The 21,105-nt window shown below is 38.0% G+C and overlaps 1 protein-coding gene across 1 annotated transcript; it reads right to left on the reverse strand.

The window, feature by feature from the left end:
* Positions 1 to 8,321: 8,321 nt before the first annotated feature.
* On the reverse strand, positions 8,322 to 20,558 carry LOC311281323 (NACHT, LRR and PYD domains-containing protein 3-like; the record flags this gene model as incomplete). The annotated part of the gene is made up of 8 exons (XM_084394166.1): positions 8,322 to 9,310; positions 9,456 to 9,502; positions 10,571 to 10,732; positions 13,045 to 13,218; positions 14,309 to 14,482; positions 15,621 to 17,546; positions 18,535 to 18,696; positions 20,413 to 20,558. The coding sequence occupies 8 exons, from the start codon at positions 20,556 to 20,558 to the stop codon at positions 8,784 to 8,786; spliced, it is 3,318 nt and encodes a 1,105-aa protein (XP_084250292.1). The 3' UTR covers positions 8,322 to 8,783.
* Positions 20,559 to 21,105: the final 547 nt, after the last annotated feature.

Genomic DNA, 21,105 nt, shown 5'->3' on the forward strand with positions numbered 1-21,105 from the left:
TCTCAGATCGGTCCCGAATCGCTCTTAAGCTAAGACTCCTACGTAAAAGTTTTTAAGCTAAATTAAGAGTTTTCTGAGAGGATTCTTAGAATCTTTATGAATACGGGCCCAGATGTATAAATGATAAAGCTCGTGTTGGTGAATATACGATCCCTTTCTTCAAAAGCACTTATTGTAAATGATTACAGATCATTATCTGATGTGCGAATTTCTTCAGATTAAACTCATCCAGCCCCTCTGATATCTGAAGCATGTAGGCTATTGTTGAGCAGTGAGACTGAGAAAGTGATTCTCTGATTTCAAAAACTCCTGAATCTCTCTGTACAGAGTCTGATCCTTTATTTCCAGCAGACAAAGGAACAGATTGATGCATCTGTCTGCTGAGAGATGTTCATCTATGATTATGTCTTTGATGTATATTGTGTGCCTCTCTGCATGGTCTCTGTTCACACTGTGTGTGTCAGTAGATCCTGTAAGAGTCTCTGGTTGGACTCCAGCAGGAACCGCAGGAAAACATCCAGGTGTGCATTTTTCCTCCACAAGCATTTCTTGCTATAAGCTCAGACAGATTTTTTCCACTGATATTCTTTATTCAGAAACAATTATTATTATACTTTTTACATGTGAGTAAATCAGAAAGAAAGCAGCTAGAAACTCCTGAAAGCTCAGATGTATGAAACAGTAGATTTTCCTCTGATGAATCACAGATTCCTCCTTAAACATCCCAGAATACACTGAGGCGTCAGTGACGTCTATGCCGCTCTCTCTCAGGTCCTCCTCATAGAACATCACATTGCCCTTCATCAGCTGATTGAAAGCCAGTTCAGCCAGTTTCACAATCATGTCTCTGTTGGACTGCAGGAGTTTCTCTGGATCTCGTTCATCATACTTCTGATTCCTCATGTTGATCTGAGTCAGCAGGAAGTGGATGTACATTTCAGTTAGAGTTTTATTTCTGCACTGTTTCAGGAGGTTTTGAGGCACAGTGGCTGAGATCCAGTAGAAGACGGATATATGACACATGATATGGAGGCTTCTTAATCTTCTAATGTGTGAGATGATTCTGCTGGCTTGATGCTCGTCATTGATTCTCTTCCTGAAATATTCCTCATTCTGAGGATCACTGAATCTCTGCAATACCACTTACAAACATAAAAAATGCTTCCAATAAAATAAATAATATTGGAAGCCCCTGATAATGGTTGGCATATAATGGCAGATTTACTGAATTACATCAGTGGGCTCGTGTTTTACCTGACAGACTACAATCCCTTAGACATATATAAAAAAAAAATTTATGATTATGTCTTTGATGTATATTGTGTGCCTCTCTGCATGGTCTCTGTTCACACTGTGTGTGTCAGTAGATCCTGTAAGAGTCTCTGATTGGACTCCAGTGAAACGTCCAGCAGGAACCGCAGGAAAACATCCAGGTGTGCATTTTTCCTCCACAAGCATTTCTTAACTGCTACTACTATAAGCTCAGACAGAGATTTTTTCCACTAATATTCTTTATTCAGAAACAACTTTCTTTTTTTTTTTTACATGTGAGTAAAACAAAAAGAAAGCAGCTAGAAACTCCTGTAAGCTCAGATGTATGAAACGGTAGACTTTCCTCTGATGAATCACAGATTCTTAAAGATTTCAGTGAAATCCCAGAATACACTGAGTGACATCTATGCCGCTCTCTCTCAGGTCCTCCTCATAGAACATCACATTGCCCTTCATCAGCTGATTGAAAGCCAGTTCAGCCAGTTTCACAATCATGTCTCTGTTGGACTGCAGGAGTTTCTCTGGATCTCGTTCATCATACTTCTGATTCCTCATGTTGATCTGAGTCAGCAGGAAGTGGATGTACATTTCAGTCAGAGTTTGAGGGATTTCTGCACTGTCATCCTGTTTCAGGAGGTTTTGAGGCACAGTGGCTGAGATCCAGCAGAAGACGGGTATGTGACACATGATGTGGAGGCTTCTTGATCTTCTAATGTGTGAGATGATTCTGCTGGCTTGATGCTCGTCATTGATTCTCTTCCTGAAATATTCCTCATTCTAAAAATGAATCATTGAATCCCTGCAATACAACTTACAAACATAAAAAATGTAAAATAAATAATTTTGGAAGCCCCCGATAATGGTTGGCATATAATGGCAGATTTACTGAATTACATCAGTGGGCTTGTGTTTTACCTGACAGACTACAATCACTTAGACATATATAATAATTTTTTTAGAGAGAACATTGTGAATAAATAAGTTCTCTGGAGCTCCCTTTCCTGAAAATGATCTTTACAGTGAACTTTCCAAAGTGTGTTGCGCATGTGTCACTTGTACATGCCAGGTTTCAACATAAATGTTTCCTCATATGGATACTGTTCCTGAATATTTATCATGAACATATTTACATATAAATATTTTGTTTCATGATAATGCATATAAAGCTAAACTGAGGTGCACAGCTTTTCAACACTAATTCTGTTTACAAATTTGAAGGCTGTTTAATTGGACCAATAAAGGTAAACATCATATTATTTTGGACTACACATTACTTTAGGAAGAGTTTAACTGTCACGGGTTGTGAGGTGATATCAAACGCACGTCGAAGAAGATAATAATAGGGAGTCATTACTCAGTCTTGAGGTTTGTTTGTTGCTTGTTAATGCAAATTAAACTTTATAATTCAAGAGCATTTTTGCATATCACATGGACGATAAGAAGTGGAGTGTTAAATCAGCGTTTGACATTGCCGAAATGAAATTGAGTATGGGTCCTTTATAACTTACTCAGACATCTATGGTTTAGTTTAAACTGCAGGGGAAATGAGATATTTTCAAACTCCAAGTCAAAGGTGACCTGATTTGATTTTTCTGTTTAGACTGCAGGGTTTCACTTTATTTTGGTGGTCCCTTTAACATATTCTGTTGACTGTAAGTGAGATCACACCTACGTCTACTAACTCTGGTGGTAGGGTTCGGGTTAGAATAAGTTGACTTATAGTCAGTAGAATGACTGTTGGAGGACCATCACAATAAAGAGTTAGAAGATATTATGCAGAAAGTTTACTGATACTCTAATGAGAGTTAGTTGACATGTAGTTTCTAAGTTACTTATAGTCAACAGAATGTTCAAAAAGGACCATCAAAATAAAGTGTTACCGACTGAAGTTGCTTTTTTGTAAGCACATCTACATTGCTCGTCATCTCAAGGGCAGTATTTAGAGGTAACCCCCTACAGAGACATGAGATAGGTCACTTCTACATCGCTCCAGGCCCTTGTACAAGCCACTGATAACCTGTGTTCATTGTCATCAGTGCATTAATCAAGTCTTGATGCAACCTGCCTGACGTACAGTGCAAAATGGATAACGAAAAATACATCCATTTTGATTTTTATTGGGCCTGGTCTGAACAATCTCATTTAATTCAGAAATTCAGAGTTGTTTTCGACCAGGCTTGTGACAACCAGATTTTATGTGTTTCTTTTCCTCTTCATACTATAAAAACTTATAGATAAGCATGGATGGATTTTTGCTGCTTGATTGAAAAAACACTTTTTGCTGAAGTCACCTTTGGCTTGTCACTGGGAGTTGTAAAGGTATATTTTTTATGTAAAGAGACTGTTAAATAATATATACTGCAAAGAGCACAACACAAATAAAGCAAACACACATGACTTTCCTTAAGCACTTCCCTTTGGAGGAATCCCTGCAGCCATTATGAGGTACAATCCATTTCGTCAAGTGGGTGAGGACAGTTTATGTGGACAGACCCTCAACTACTCGATTTTGACAGAGAAAGCGAGTCGACTCATATGTACTCTTTAGGCAGCTCTGTCTGTCATGTTTTGAGTTTTTTTATCTGTTTTTCTGTTCATGTCTGAGTTTGGTTAGTTTTCTAATGTGTTAATCAGTTCTGGCTTCCTCCGTTCCCTGCTTGTTTATTTCTATGGTTACTGATTGATTTCGTATTCTGTGCAGGTGTGTCTCGTTAACCAGCTCCTTTGTTCAAGTCCTGTGATAAGTCCTGTTTAGTTGTCTGTTATTGTTGCGTTTAAGAGTTTTTTCTGTCCGGAATTCTATGTATCCTGAGTTCTTCGTTAAAATAAACTAAAAACTGCTTGTGTTTAGATCCTGCATTCAATTTGATTTGCAACCAACTGTGACATTCTCCCAAAATGCAACGTCACAGAAGATCGTGTTTAACTTACCTCCACCCCACACAACTCTAGTGAATGCTATATGAATTATTATTATACTTCTAGCTACTGTACCTTAAGACTGTGTTTTTTATAGTCATAGTTGGAAGATGGAAAGTATGGAAATAAGAGATGGAAGGAATTTTGTGTAGGAAGGACATTGTGTAGGAAAGTGGATTGCAGTCCAGTACAGTAAAATGACATTATACTCACTCAGGATCAGAGCTCTGCACAGTTTAGCTCCAACCAGCTCCAACTCACACCAGAGAATGTCTAATATGGCGAGAAGTTTCACTCTCACTACACTTCCGGCTTCTGAACTGGTTGCAGTTCCACTCTGATTCCATATGAGGGCGCTCACAGGACGAGTGCAGAATGAATGGAGGTCAATGGCGGTATACCCCTCAAAATCCACTTTTCTCAGGATATAATTTTTTGTCAAGTAATTTGAATGTTGTATTCGAAAGGAGATGCATAGAAATTACACATTGCTGGGTGTTAGATTTTTTAGAGTCACTTATTTGCTTTAAAAAGTCTTTCAAAATGTCAATGACGTCAGAATGCTGACGTCATTAGCAGAATGCTAGCGTGTTATGGGCAACAACAACTCAACCTGTAAGAAATCAAAAGGACATAAGTACTTGTTCATTCAACTTTCGACCTAAAACCCATGTTGAACTTGCAAAATCTACAATCAGATCTGATATTTCTCAACGGCAATCGGGTGAAAGAGACAAATTTAGCTGTCTAGCCCCATTGACTCCCATTCATTTTGCACTCATGGCGATCGCCCCCAGTGGAACTCTGGTGGTACTACAGCCAAAATTCGGTACAATGGGCTTAATAGGGAGTGGGCAGGCTCTCCGTAGACGGGCTCTGCTCACACCTTCAAGGAAGTTTCTAGTAATCCTGAAGACCTTGATTAGCTGGATCAGGTGTGTTTGATTAGGGTTGGAGCAAAACTGTGCAAAGCTGTGGCCCTCCAGGAATTGAGTTTGAGATCACTGATTTAGAGTATATATAGGGCATCCCTAGGTTAGTGGGATATCGAGTCATTGTTGCCAGAATTTCGACCTGGTCAGCCTGTAAATTGGGTGTTTGATCGCGACATGGTCTCGACGCTGCTGTTTTGTTTTGTTTTGTTTTGTTTTGTTTTGTTTTGTTTTGTTTTGTTTTGTTTTGTTTTGTTTTGTTTTGTTTTGTTTTGTTTTGTTTTGTTTTGCTTTGGTTTGGTTTTGATTGCTTTTGGTGATTTTAGTTTTCTTATTGTTTTGGTGTTCGTCAGCTCATATTATGAGGTTTATTATTTATTTAGTTTAATTTGTTATTCTTTTTCAGAATTTTCTTTGATTTATTAATATTTTTGTAATTGTCTCCCTTGGCTTATTTTGTTTAGTGTTATTTGTTTTGTTTTGGCTTACATTTAGATTTGGAGCCTTAGATTAATTTGTTAGGCCTATTTGTTTTGTACTTTTGCCTTTGTTGCTGGTAAGCGACATTTAATTTATTTTTGTGTGTTTATTTTTGTGTTAATTGATGATTGCTGTGAGCATTAACAATTAATGCTTTTTTCTTCTTGTGCATTTATATTTTGTTGTTAATTGTTTTAGTTTTTTCCTCCTTTTTTTTTTAGGAGCAGGGGTGACCCAGAGCGGGTCACCCCTGCCATCCTTTGAGGGTGCATGGCAACTCTCCTTTTTCCTAGAGTGTGCGGTGTAGGTTTTCTTGCAGTGGATTTCACTGGAGTGTGTGTGTGCTTTTGAGATTTGGTGCACGGGTTACTCATTGCGGGCTGATTTGAAGCCCACTGCTTAGTCTGCCCTACTTCTGGTGCACCCCAGCTCAGTGGCGAGAGCCTGCTTTTCTGTTTCTTTGTTTGACCAGTTTGCTCATATACAGTTAGGTCCATATATATTTGGACACAGGCACAATTTTTCTTTTTTCAGGTATTTACCAAAACATATTCAAGCTATAGTTATATTGGGCTGAAAGTGCACACTCTCAGGTTTAATTTGAGGGTATTTACATCCAAATTGGAGGACGGGTTTAGGAATTACAGCTCTTGAGAGAGCCACCCCCCACCCCCCCTTTTTCAAGGGACCAAAAGTAATTGGACAATTGAATCAAAAGCGATTTCATGGACAGGTGTGGGCTATTTCTTCGTTATTTCTTCATCAATTAAGCAGGTAAAAGGTCTGGAGTTGATTCTAAGTGTTGTATTTGCATTTGGAATCTATTGCTGTGAACCTACATCATGCGTTCAAAGGAGCACTCCATGCAAGTCAAACAGACCATCATTAGGCTTCAAAAACAAAATAAATCCATCCGAGAGATAGCAGGAATATTAGGAGTGCCCAAATCAACAGTTTGGTACATTCTGAGAAAAAAAGAATGCACTGGTGAGCTCAGCAGCATAAAAAGGCCTGGATGTCCACGGAAGACAACAGTGGTAGATGATCGCAGGATCCAGAAAAACCCATTCACAACATCCAGCCAAGTGAAGGACACTCTCCAGGAGGTAGGTGTGTCATTGTCAAAGTCTACAATCAAGAGAAGACTTCACGAGAGCAAATACAGAGGGTTCACCACAAGGTGCAAACCATGTTAATGCCAAGTGTAAACGTAGCCATAGTGAGTGTGAGCTGTGTTCTTACAATGGGTGTGTCACAGTTCAGTTTATTATGACCACCGCTAGCGTAGCTAGCGAAAGCGGTCATATAGGGATTGTCAAAGTTTTTTTTTCTTTTTTTTCGTCAATCTACTGAATTTTCCGTCAACGATACCAGGGACACCGAAACACCGGGGGACATGAAATTTGGTGAGCATGTAGCCCCACTAGACTTTTACGGAAAAATTTCGTTTGGGCCCCGGGGGCCACTCCCCCCCCCCCCCCCCGCGCTGGGCCCCCCCAAACCCAAAAAATGCAGTTTTTCCTAAATAACTACTTGAACCGTGGAACCGAGGATGAAGAAATTTTTATGGTATGTTGCTCTTAAGGGCCCACATCAACCTAGCCCATAATCACTCATTTGTGATTTGCGCCCCTCCCATAAAAAATGAAAATGCAATATTATTCTGCTTTAATCGCCCCTATCTTCAGTGGAGATGTTCAGAACTGCACCATATTTGATGTGTATGATTAATTTGACATCCTCTGGGGGTATGCTAAGTTTCGTAGAATTTCATCCATGGGGGTGTATAAAATAAATTCATTTATGTGCACATTTAGTTACTGTACACTCATCGGCCTGTAGATGGTGGTGTTGAGCGAAGGGTTGCTGGTTTAGGATGATACTGTCACACACACACATGCAGGAATACAAACAAACGCAAGCATGCACACACACTGACATCCACACGCACAGACACACACCCATACACACACATACAAATCCACATGCACAGACACACACACACAAACACACATGCGCACACACAAACACACACACATACACACACACACAGACAGACATGCACATACTACTACTTTTTTTAGGTATATACATAAACACGCAATACAGCCAAATTGCTCCACGTCATTTATTTTTGTGGAAAGCCAGTGCAGGCCTGAGCGGCGGTCATATTTTGTACCGCCATGCGGTACATCTAGTTTAGTTTGGACTTTTAGTTTGTATTTATTAGTTTTCTATCTTCCTTTGTTCATTTTCCCACTCCTTTGTTTCTATGGAAACGTCATTATGAGTTTGTTCTTTTCAGTTGTATTTGATTAATTACCTTGTTTAGCCTTATTCTGACTACTATTTAAGTTCGTCCTTCATTCAGTGTCTGGTCACATTTGCGTTTGGTCTGTTTTTCCTCTGCCCTATTTTGGATTGTCTTATGGATTATTATGAAATATTACTTGTGATCTTCATCGCCTCTTCATTCTGTTCCTGCACACCTTGCTAACAGGGTGCTTGATGAGGGATTGACACTGTGTGCCAGGTTAGTATTCTGGTGATTGTGAATGATTGGGTGAAGGTGAAGGACCTGTGGCTGATGGCATGCTGGCTGAATCTGTGACACTTGCTTAATTTGTGTTCGTAACCATTAAATTAATATTTAAAACCGAGAAGAATACCACATGATAAAAAGAGTACATCATTTTATGTATTTTATTTTTTGTATCTTGAAGCTCGAGCTAAGCAGGATCTTGTGCATAGCGCCATCAGCAACCCATTATGATTACATGAAGCATGAAGAGTATGAATACACTACAGGTGATTAACGAATATTTTTAAACCATCCACCAAATTATTATTTCGTCCTTACAGTGTAGCGAGTTAACAAAAATTCCACCTCAGTGCATTATTAGGTAAAACACATTAAGCTGAGTTAATGCCTAAAAATAACAATATTTTACCTTACCCATATCATATTTAATTTTCATTTTAACATTCTCTTTATATTCACATAATGATTTAAAAAAAAAAAGGTATATAATTACAACCAGTGTGAAATAAATGTCAAAAGCAGGAAAAAGAACTCCACAAACTGGATCACTTATTCAAATTCATGTGAGTTACAGTAAATACAGAGATAATGTGAGTATTTCTTTCTCTCAACTGCATGTGTGACTCACTAGAAGCCATTTAATCTAGTAGAGACACTGGACAATTAAAATAAACCCCAAATCCAGCATAGACCGGTTCAGTGAATGCAGTGTGGAATGTGTGTAATTGTGTGAGTGTGTGTGTGTCAGAGACACTGTAGAAGGACAGAATTCCAGCTGGCCAGTTCAGATAAACTCCTACTCTGTTAGAATGTGAAGGGGCAGGTATGACTGTTCTCTTATTATTGTGTCTGACAGTGAATCTGTTTTCAAAACAGTTCAGACTCCAAGACTTTTCATTGTATCCAAATAAACTGTCATAACTCCATCCTTTCCTGCTGATTCCTTTATATGCCACTGATATATCAGCTCGCTCACTCCATTCAGCCTCCCAGTAACAGCATCCAGTCAGACTCTCTCTACACAAAACCTGACACCATTCTTCAAATCTCTCTGAATTATCAGGATACAGCTGATCCTCTGAAACATGTGTCATCTTTCTGTTCTCCTCAGACAGAGTGAGAAGAGAGTTTGCTGTGTTTAAATCCAGTGTGAGATCACATGCATCTGAACACAAGAAGAAAGATTATTACATTAATAACAACAAAACAACCACTATTAAGGTGTGTGTGTGTGTGTGTGTGTGTGTGTGTGTGTGTGTGTGTGTGTGTGTGTGTGTGTGTGTGTGTGTGTGTGTGTGTGTGTGACCTACATTTCAGTGGTCCTCTTGTAATCCAGAACTCTCCTGCATGATCCACACTATAAAAACAAAAGACGTCACAATCATTTTACATAAAAATTATTGCCATATAATAGAATATACGTAGATGGTTGTTCATGCTCATATTTTACATGATCTATTGTGGTTGACAATGATAAATTTACACTTTGTCAGTGTCAGAAGTATGTTGCTAGTGTCAGCTAGTGTGTTGCATGTTTGCACTAGTAGTTTAGTGCTAGTACTCTTCCTTCTGTTTATATGGTTCATGGGCATTTGTATTATCACCCACCATACAGTTTTCAACTAGTTCACCTGGGCCTAACTTTGCTACATTCATAGAAAAGAACTACCCTTGTGCATATGAGCTCTTTTGCTTTGGCTTAATAGACTTGCAGGGTGCCATCACATGCAGGGCTGACGTGGCCTGACCAGCAGCATTGTAAGCCCCAGGGGGAACTCTCTGAAGAGCTTCTTCCTGGTTCGTTGTACACACTTGAATAATGATTGCAGAGCAGAATTGTGAGAAACGCTTGGCTCTGAAGCTAAAGCTTGATTGTGCGATGCAAGCGCGCTACCATTCATACCCGCTTTGCGGGGCGGGGTGCGGGATGCAAATCTCACATGCCAATGTCCATTGGCTCGTTTAGTTTACAGTCAAAGGTGAGTGGGCTCTCAGGCGAGATCCCAATTCGTCAGTTAAGATCTGACGTAACGTCGAATGTAACTGACTGAAAGGGAACTGTTGTTTAGCTCCACTGTGCTGGTCTGCTTTAATGAGTATCATGAGGTCAAACATAATTTCTGCTCATTTAGACTGTGATCTCTTAGCCTGTATTTGGGATCTGTTTTTCTTTCAGCCTCTCTGACAGCAATGATAATTTACTTTCTAGAGCAGCAATAACCTTTGAATAGATGTTTTGGGATAAGAGACTTGATTATGTTGCTCACATGCTGCTGTTGAGCTGAATCAAGATCATCTTCAGTCACAGAGTTCAAGACGTGCTGTTTTTTTTTTTTTTTTTACTGTTTTTTTCTATTTTCAATTACTTTATAATGCACACATGTCCAAACACACATGACAGGATGATTGTTCATGTTAAACATACTTAAGTTTGTCCAGTCTGTAGTTTGGATCACAGAGCAGCTTGACTATTGATTGTCCTGGGTGATTGAAGCTCAGATCCAGCTCTCTCAGGTGTGAGGGGTTTGAACTCAGAGCTGAAGCCAGATAACAACAGCCTACCTCTGTCACCATACAGCAAGATAATCTACACACACACACACACACACAAAAAAAATTAAGATAACATGATTGTGACATTACAAATGATCAAGTTCAAGCCCTCAACATGCAAATATATTTACATCTGTTTTAGCGACCTTTAGTGATTTGGCAATGTTTTGTTAGTATAATAGATATGGGAAAAAAACACAGAAGTGTTATTCTGATATCAAATTTTTTTCTTAATATTACTTGCAGTCTTTTTTGTGCATACATTTCAGTTTATAGAAGGGGCACATGTCAGGATCACGTGATGGGGTCAGGGAAACACATAACAAAATCAGAAACATAACTGTGAAATAGAAAATGAAAGCTAAAAAAACCTAAATGTGATACATAACCCCCAAAAACAAATGTGACAGATATTTAAATTATGTTGGTGGAGTTGGAGAGGTGGAGGGATGCCGAAGCAAGGTGAGCAACTGCTAATATGCTCCAGCAGTTACTTGCCAGATTAGAACATTTTCACTCCTCCCGAAGTAGAGTTTAGGAATTTCATATAATAACAAAATGAATTAAACAATGAGCTAAATGTGAAAATAAACTTGCAGCTGTGTAGCCTGTTTTCCTTGTTTATTATTCTGAGCACCAGTAGTCTACTTTCATTTAATAATTTTTGTTAGGGATATGGCCAATTGCATTTATGCAATATAATGGAGCCAAACCTGAGAAGGGAGTCCAGAAGATCCCACAGTGTTTCAGTACAAATAATTTATATAGCTGTAATTCATAGGTGAACTTATTGTCAATGAGAATGCACGTGCACCTTAAAGGTACAATATGTACGATTTTTGTATCAAAATATCCAAAAAACACTTGCACAGTGTTATATATTTCTTTCAATTGTGTACTTACATTATCCTAAATGTTTCCAAGAATTTGTAAATTCAGAGAAATTCACAATTTTAAATAGGTGCCTGTCCCTTGTTACCTGTCGCCTACCAATGACGTAATATCCGTGTTATCCCTGATTTCCGCTTGTACTGCCATAATAACCATGGCAATAGACATGGACAACTGTAGCAACACGATCACGCTGTTGTTGTTTCGTTCAAACATTATGGACCATGACAAGCAGACTTTGGGACAAAAGTAGAAATAAAACGAGGATCAATATCGGCGTGGCGTTTTCGAGATGCAGAGAGCTCTGCGTCAAACTTGGACTTGACAGAGCTTCACGGCTTGACAGAGAGACGCTGCTCTTGCATGCACTTTATAGACAGGTGAGCAAATGTACATAAAACGAATCAATGTTATATAGCTCAGCATGATGAAATGTTAGAATTTGATCAGTATGTTATTCTAATGTTGATCTAGCTTACTGCTAGTCTCATATAGCCAACAAACTAACACAAAGAATAACATTATAACTTTCAACACACTCAAGTGCAGTTTAGTATGATATTGTAATGCTAGACAAAGTGAAACAGCCCTGCGTTACCTCACAAGTTTAATTCGTCAAATAAACTGACCTGTATGAATGGTAATTCAGCACTTGCGGGTAGTTCGGTAGAATGAAATGTCCTTATTCCTTTATATCTGCGGGACTCGCATGTGGCGCTGATATCTGTATCTATTTAGCAATCGCGCCCTGCTCCATACCACAGTCATGTTAAAAAACATGAATGTTTTCACTCATCCATAAACATCATTAGATCCATCTGCATGACGACAAGTTCCATGATTCCGCTTATCACTGCGTCATCAATCTACGCCTTTGTTATTGTAAGAGGTTAGCAACCCCTAGCGGCGAAAAAAATACATTTTGTAGCTTTAATGCAATTCCTTAACATACACGTTTAACTATCAAATCCAAGGTTTATGAAGCATTTGTGAATCCAGAGGAGAGTTTTTGGGAAGGTCCATTTTACATACAAATTACTCAGAATTTACTTATATAAATTAAGTAATAAGCATATATTTATGAAAGTTTCATGAATGAGGCCCAGTGTGTTCAGATTCCTGTAACTCTGATTTTAATTAAAAATAGTAAAAAAAATTTTAAATAAAATGGATTTAATGTACAATTGTTTTAGCCACAGATCACTGATTACAGGTTTAGGTTCATATGGAGTAATTCTGGGTTCAGTGTTTTACTCAGTGTCACAGTGTTGAAGGAGCAGAATTGATCTCAGTAACAGTTTCTGTTCATCTCCCTAAATACAGACAAAAGCAAAAACAAATTTAAAGTCTTAAGACTGGGGTCTACTGATTCATTGCAAACACCCAGGAGATCGGGACCAGAGCAGAAGGCATCTTAAATGTAAAAAACAAGTTAATCTTTATTGGTTTTATTACCTCAGTATGTTGAGTTGACAGTGTGAACTCTTCAGTCCATCAGACAGAAGCTTCACTCCTGAATCATACAGGTCATTGCGACTCAAGTCCAGCTCTCTCAGTGAGGAGTTTGATGATTGTAGAGATGAAGACAAACTTCCACAGCACTGACCAGTGAGTTTACAGCTTTTCAATCTAAACAGATCAGAGTAGAAATACCGAAAAGAAAATGACAAATTATTTATATTTGTACTTTGTTTACAGGAGTGGTGTTACACTACTGCAACAATGTATGTGCACCAGTGGCATGCAGTAGTGTTCTGAAATGAGGAGGCAAAGTCCTCACAGTTTTTTTTATGTTTTCTTTATATATAAATCAAATGTAAATTCATGTCCCAGTTACACTTAATATTGTCACATTTTCCTGGTTAAACATTACATAAAAAAAGATAAACCAAATACAATTCTAGTAGTTTGTACTGTTTCTCTTTTTAGGGACATCTGATTTTTCCATCTGGACTTTCAGGACTTTCAGTTTGCTGACTGCCCAAAGCAGTAAAAGGACTGATTCATCAGACTGATGAGTATTATTTGTGCAAATACTTTTTATTTCTATAGACTTAGAGACTAATGTGTTGAGGCCAATAAGCCTATTCATGGACTTCTATTATTGGGACAATTTTGTTGAAGTTTATAAAAGGGTAAACAGTTTGTGTTTTGTTTGGTATTACCTTCTAGCAAATTAGTAAAAGGGAACAATACAACCAAATTCTCCCTGTGATAATGATTCAACCCTTTCATTAACCCCTTAAAATATTTTTATTCTGGTGTCTCTATTGTCCTGTGCATTGGGTTTCCAGCACCAAGTCTAAGCCTATTCATTTACACCCATAATGTAATATTACATTTAGCATTTTAAACAACATTTAAAAACAAATTGCTAACCTTTTATAATATGTCTTGGAGTTCAGTATTGTGATACTGTATGTATCGAATCATGACATGAGGCTATCGTTACACCCCTACAGATCACTGATTACAGGTTTAGGTTCATATGGAGTAATTCTGGGTTCAGTGTTTTACTTAGTGTCACGGTGTTAATGGAGCAGAATTGATCTCAGTAACAGGTCCGGTTCATCTCTATATAATACAGACAAAAGCAAAAACAAATTGAAAGCCTAAAGACTGGGGTCTACTGATTCATTGCAAACACCCAGGAGATCGGGACCAGAGCAGAAGGCATCTTAAATGTAAAAAACAAGTTAATCTTTATTGGTTTTATTACCTCAGTATGTTGAGTTGACAGTGTGAACTCTTCAGTCCATCAGACAGAAGCTTCACTCCTGAATCATGCAGGTCATTCCAACTCAGGTTCAACTCTCTAAGTGAGGAGTTTGATGATTGTAGAGATGAAGACAAACTTTCACAGCACTGATCAGTGAGATTACAGTCAGCAAGTCTATAACACAGGGTTAAATATGGCTCAGTAAAGAGATGTAGGTTATTAAGTCATGATCACTTAATTATCTTGTCATCTCAACATAACAACACTCATTTGTCTCAAAATACCAATTCTAGTTAACAAAAGCCATATAATTGCAATATAGCTACATAATGCTGCATTGGTTAATGGGGTTTAACTTTGATCAGGGACTGAAACTGAAATAGCTCTATTTCTTTCATCAATAAACCACTTCAAATTAGTGTCCAACAGTTGACAAATAAGCTACAATCGTCATAGACATGATAGTGCTTCTGAACATGTGATAAATTTCTCTGCCAGCCAACTCAAGGTACTGGGATGCCTGCATGATAGTATAATGATGTTTGACAAATGCAAATAAAAATAGTTTGTGGCTGACCACAGTGAGTGATGTTCAGTTTTTGTCTTGTGTTTAATTAAGTCAAAAGCTCAAGAACAACTGCTCTTGATATCACAATATATCATGTTGATATCACAAGAAAAGATGGCAGGAAAAAAAATAATGCTAAGGCCTTTCGTGTGTGTGTGTGTGTGTGTGTGTGTGTGTGTGTGTGTGTGTGTGTGTGTGTGTGTGTGTGTGTGTGTGTGTGTGTGTGTGTGTGTGTGTGTGTGTGTGTGTGTGTGTGTGTGTGTGTGTGTGTGTGTGTGTGTGTGTGTGTTCACTACTTACTGCTCCTAATGTGTATGCACTAACTTGGATGGGTTAAATGCAGAGGACAAATTCTGAGTATGGGTTACCGTACTTGGCTTTCATGTCAAATCACTTCACTTCAATAAAGTACTTTATCATTCAAGTCCTGATCATTCATCTTCCATTTTTAACATGGTCTCTGTCTTTTACTGCCTTCATACTATTCAACTTTTCTGGATTCCTGACTTGGATTTTGATTTACTTTATTTAGGCTGTTGTTGTTTTTTTTCTGCATACATTTTCCTTTTAAAAGAGTTTGATGTATCATCAAACAAACAGACTTACAGAACTCAAACTTAATCAGTCCAAAAATGCAGAAAAATAAGCTTTATCTGAAATTGTTGGTTTTGTAAAGGATGTAATTCATAAGGATGAATATATTTAGAAATTACTGCACACACGATCACATAAATTTATACTCACAGAGCTTTTTGGCAGTTCATCACAGCTGGTATCAGTCTCCTTCTGCCCTCATCTGATGTGTTGTATTTCTTCAGATCAAACTCATCCAGCCCCTCTGATATCTGAAGCATGTAGGCTATTGTTGAGCAGTGGGATGGAGAAAGTTTCTTCAATGAGCGATTCTCTGATTTTACAAACTCCTGAATCTCTCTGTACAGAGTCTGATCATTCATTTCCAGCAGAAAGTGGAACAGATTGATGCACCTTTCAGCTGAGAAATGTTCATCACCCATGATTTTGTCTTTAATGTACTTTGTGACTCTCTTGATGGTGTCTGAGCTGTTCACTTTGTGTGTCAGTAGATCCTGTAAGAGTTTTTGATTGGACTCCAGTGAGACGCCCAGCAGGAACCGCAGGAAGAGATCCTGGTGTCCATTTTCACTCTGTAAGGATTTATTAACTGTTGCTTTTAGTAGTTCATGCAGAAGAAAGCTTTCCCAGATGTTCCAGTTACATCCATTCAGGAACAAATTCAGTGATGTTGTACTCTTGACTACATTCAAGTAAAATACAAAGAAAGCAGCTAGAAACTCTTGAAAACTCAGATGTATGAAGCAATAGACTTTCCTCTGATGAATCACAGATTCCTCCTTAAACATCCCAGAATACAATGAGGCGTCAGTGACGTCTATGCCGCTCTCTCTCAGGTCTTCCTCATAGAACATCACATTGCCCTTCATCAGCTGATTGAAAGCCAGTTCAGCCAGTTTCACAATCATGTCTCTGTTGGACTGCAGGAGTTTCTCTGGATCTCGTTCATCATACTTCTGATTCCTCATGTTGATCTGAGTCAGCAGGAAGTGGATGTACATTTCAGTCAGAGTTTGAGGGATTTCTGCACTGTCATCCTGTTTCAGGAGGTTTTGAAGCACAGTGGCTGAGATCCAGCAGAAGACGGGTATGTGACACATGATGTGGAGGCTTCTTGATCTTCTAATGTGTGAGATGATTCTGCTGGCTTGATGCTTGTCACTGATTCTCTTCATAAAGTATTCCTCCTTCTGAGGATCGTTGAATCCCTGAATTTCTGTCACACGGTTGATGTATTTTGAGGGGATCTGATTGGCTTCTGCTGGTCTGGACGTGATCCAGATGAGAGCAGAGGGAAGCAGCTCTCCTCTGATGAGGTTTGTCATCAACATATCCACTGATGAAGACTCATTCACGTCACAAACTTTTTCAATGTCTGAAAACATCAGTGTAATTCTGCTTTCATCCAGACCATCAAAGATGAACACAACTTTACACTCCTCATAAGTCTTTAAGTCCAGATCTTTAAGTTCAGGATGAAAGTCCAGCAGAAGTCTGTGAAGACTGTACTGGTGATCTTTAATCAAGTTCAGCTCTCGAAATGGAAGCACAAACATGAAATCTACATCCTGATTGGCTTTTCCCTCAGTCCAGTCTAGAATTAACTTCTGCACAGAGACGGTTTTTCCAATTCCAGTGATTCCTTTAGTAAGAACAGTCTTGATTTTGTCTTTCTCACAACCTGATTCATGAAAGGGTTTAAAGATGTCATTGCAGTAGATTGGAGTGTCATGTGTTTTCTCCATCTGTTTTTCATTCACTCCTTCATTCTCTCCCTCTATGATGTAGAGCTGTATGTAGATCCTGTTCATGAGGGTTTGATTCTTTTCTAGTTGTATTCCTTCCAATAAGCTCTCATACTTGTTCTTCATAATGGTTTTGTGTTGGTCTTTGACTCTCTGCAGGACATCATCTACTGTTTGGTGAGAATCATGCTCCAGGTCTGTAGTCTCCTCCAGCAGTGTGAGTGTCTGAAGGGCTGCTTCTGTGTTGTGCCACCCCATGAGGTTCCGACAGTAGGAGACAAAGTGAGTCAGGTAGAACATCACTAAACTGATCACGCCATCTCTCTTCACTCTGCAGAAACAGTGAGACAAACAGAAAAATTGTGAAAAAGCTTTAAAATAGAGAAAAGCATTCAAATGTTCCAGCACACCAAACCTTAAACTCTAATATGAAATGACACATTTACACAGAAGTGTCAGTTCAAGCAGCATTCCGCTAGCTGTCTAGAAACAACTCCATTTTGGTAGAAGACATCACACATATGACTGCTTTTTTTCTGTACACTTTTTCTGTGCAACTCCTTTAGATTCTTGAATAACTTTCTATATTATGCAAAGTTTGGCAAGGATTACAGAGGATTATGAGTGAGTTGATGATACTATGCAAGCCTGAGGCACGTATTGGAAATATGCTTTTTATGACTACTGTTATTAAACCCTCAAAAACCTTTCTGTCAAATTTCACTATAGTTTATTGTGCATGCAAGTTATATTTTAAGATGTTAAGCGAAATCGAGTTTATAAGACTTTATTTTATAAGGTTTATTCTTTCTATATACTTTAGACAAGCAGAACTTATCCACGTTTGTGCATCAGTGTCTGTAATGTGTGCTGTAGGTGCAAAACTTTTATGAATCTTATCCAAGATGTAGGCTACTCAATTTTGGTCAGCACAAATGCAAGCACAAAAGTTTATAAAAAAAAAAAACATAAACACAGGTAATCCAAGAACAAAAGTATGACAAACAACAACTGAAGCACACAGGTTTAAATAGACAGGTTAACAAGGGGCTTATGAGGGACAAGTGTTGGTGATTTGATGTCATGGGAACTAATGAAGGTAACTACGGCGACAAACAAGGTACAAGGCAACACAGGAACCAAACACAGGAAGTGAACACAGAAACAATGGGAACTAAGAATACACTTAAACATAAAAGTCCTTACAAAACACAAGACACAGCACTGGAATCATGACAATAATAAAAAAATAAACATTAAGAAATTGTTCGCTTTGATCTTATGTGGTCAACATCCTCGTTTATCATGTTTATACTCACTCAGGGTCAGTGTTCACTTCTCCATCACTGAGATAAGGAGGGTTCTTCATAAATCCGTTACTGTTCACAGACACACTTCTGGGTTCTGGAGATGGTACTTTATGTGTGTAAACATCCTCATCCTCCTCTCTCTTTTCACTTAGACTCGTGTTACAGGCAGTGCTGTTAGAAAACCAAGAAAGAATATAGGAAAAATAAAATAAATAGAAACACTATATATATATATATATATATTAGTGCTGTCAATCAATAAAAAAAATTACTAAATAATCGCACATTTAATATATAATAAATAAGCTGGTTCCAGCTGCGGCTGGCATAATAGCTAAAAGCGGACTCGCCATGCTTATAGTGAACCCTTGGTTTTTCTAGCTGATGTGATCCTAATGGTATGAGTGATCTCTTAGGTTTATATTTAGTGAGCATATCTGCAATATATTGAGGTCCTAGGCCATTGAGTGATTTATATACCAGTAATAATACTTTAAAATCAATCCTAAATGTAACTGGGAGCCAGTGTAAAGACCTGAGGACTGGTGTGATATGTTCATATTTTCTTGTTCTGCTCAGAATCCTGGCAGCAGCGTTCTGAATGAGCCGCAACTGTCTTATGGTCTTTTTGGGAAGGCCAGTGAGGAGTCCATTACAATAATCCACCCTGCAGGTGATGAAAACATGAACAAGTTTTTCTAAGTCTTGTCTGGAAACAAACCATCTAATTCTTGCAATATTTTTGAGATGATAGTATGCTGATTTAGTTATTGCTTTGACATGACTACATGAAACTAAGGTCTGACTCCAGAATCACACCAAGATTCATGACTTGATTTTTAGTTGTTTGACCCCTAGCATCAAGCTATGCGTTCACCTTGAGAACTTTGAACTTGAGAAACGCAATGATTTCAGTTTTGTCTTTGTTTAACTGAAGAAAGTTTTGCCACATCCAGCTGCTGACTTCATCAATGCATTGGCACAGGGAGTCAATGGGGCTGTAATCCTACTGTTATATTATAAGAGCACATAGGTCAAATATTTAGCATTGCTTTACTAACATATTTAAAGATAGAATCATTTTATTTATTCAATGAATACATGATTAGAATTCCACATCCCATGTAAAGAGATAATATTTAGCATATGCAAGAGGAGGATCAGCTACCCCAGTCTGATTCCCTCTCAAGGTTTTTTCCCTTTGACACCTAAACATCTTACAGTGTTTGTTTTTTTCTTGCCACAGGAACCTTTGGTTTGCTTGCTGGGGGCTTTAAGACGTTACATTTATATTTAGCAGACATTAAAGGGATCGTTCACCAAAAAATACAGGTCACACAGATTTGGAATGACATGACGGTGAAGAAATGAAATGGCATAATTTTCATTTTTGGGTTACAGTATATTCCCTCTAATGCATCATTTTCTATAAAGCAGTCTCTAATCTTTATCTCTGTTATTTAGTCTCTAGTTTATGTTCTAAAGCTCATTCAGATTATTCACATACAGATCTTCTCTTCTAATGTCGTAAATTATGAATTTTGCTGATAATTTGACTTCTGTCAATAACTGTCTGGACCAATTAATATGATATATCCATGTAGAAAGGAGCCTCTTTTAGATTTGACTGACATTTAAGTCACATAAATACAAGTCACAGAAAATGATCTTCTACATTAAAAATTTCAGAACCTTCCTCAGCTCATCGAAGAACCGCTATCTTAAAAAAAATGTCTCATTACAACACTAGAGGAGTTAAACGGGTAGTTCACCCAGAAATTTCACTTACTTACCCTCAAGGTGTTTGAAACCTATGAGTTTTTTTCTTCTTTCTTCTGAATTTAAATTTTTGGGTGAACTATCCCTTTAAATTATGTTTATACTCACTCAGGGTCAGAGGTCACTGCTCCATCACTGAGATCAGGGGGGTTCTTCATGGATCTGTCACTCTTCATAGACACACAGCTGGGTTCTGGAGATGCTTCTTTATGTGTGTGAACATTCTCCTCCTCTCTCTTCTCATAGAGACTCATTTTACAGGCAGTGCTGTAGAAATAAACAATAAAAATACACTGAATTGACTGAAAAACAATGTTATGGATTGACCAAAAAGATACACAGATTCTGCTACCCTGATGTGCTCATTTAATTTCTAAGAAATCATTAATCACACTAAATTATTAAAGTCCTGGAATATGAAACCGATAAAACACGTTTTACAAGATTAAGCTTCTTTCTGTCATTTATCTGCGTGACAGCAGATTATTATCAGTTTTCTCTCTTGATGTAGTTCATGCGTTTCCTTTCACAAAATGAAACAGTTTTACTTGTGAACTAGAACTTGACTGAACCAGTTTCTATTTTCTCAAGAAAGAGGCTAGCAGAAAAACAATGTTGGTCATTTATCAACAATGCACAGGTAAACAAGTTGTCTTCGTTTCTGCATATGTCACACAAACAAAGACAGAAATCATAGTTCAGGATCACACAAACATTCCGATCTCAAAATCTCACTTTATTTCTCATTATTGCATCTTTATATCTCACCATTGTTGTTTCACATATTTGCAACCATATATC

Source organism: Rutilus rutilus (assembly GCF_951802725.1).
Source record: "Rutilus rutilus genome assembly, chromosome: 21".
NCBI lineage: Eukaryota > Metazoa > Chordata > Actinopteri > Cypriniformes > Leuciscidae > Rutilus > Rutilus rutilus.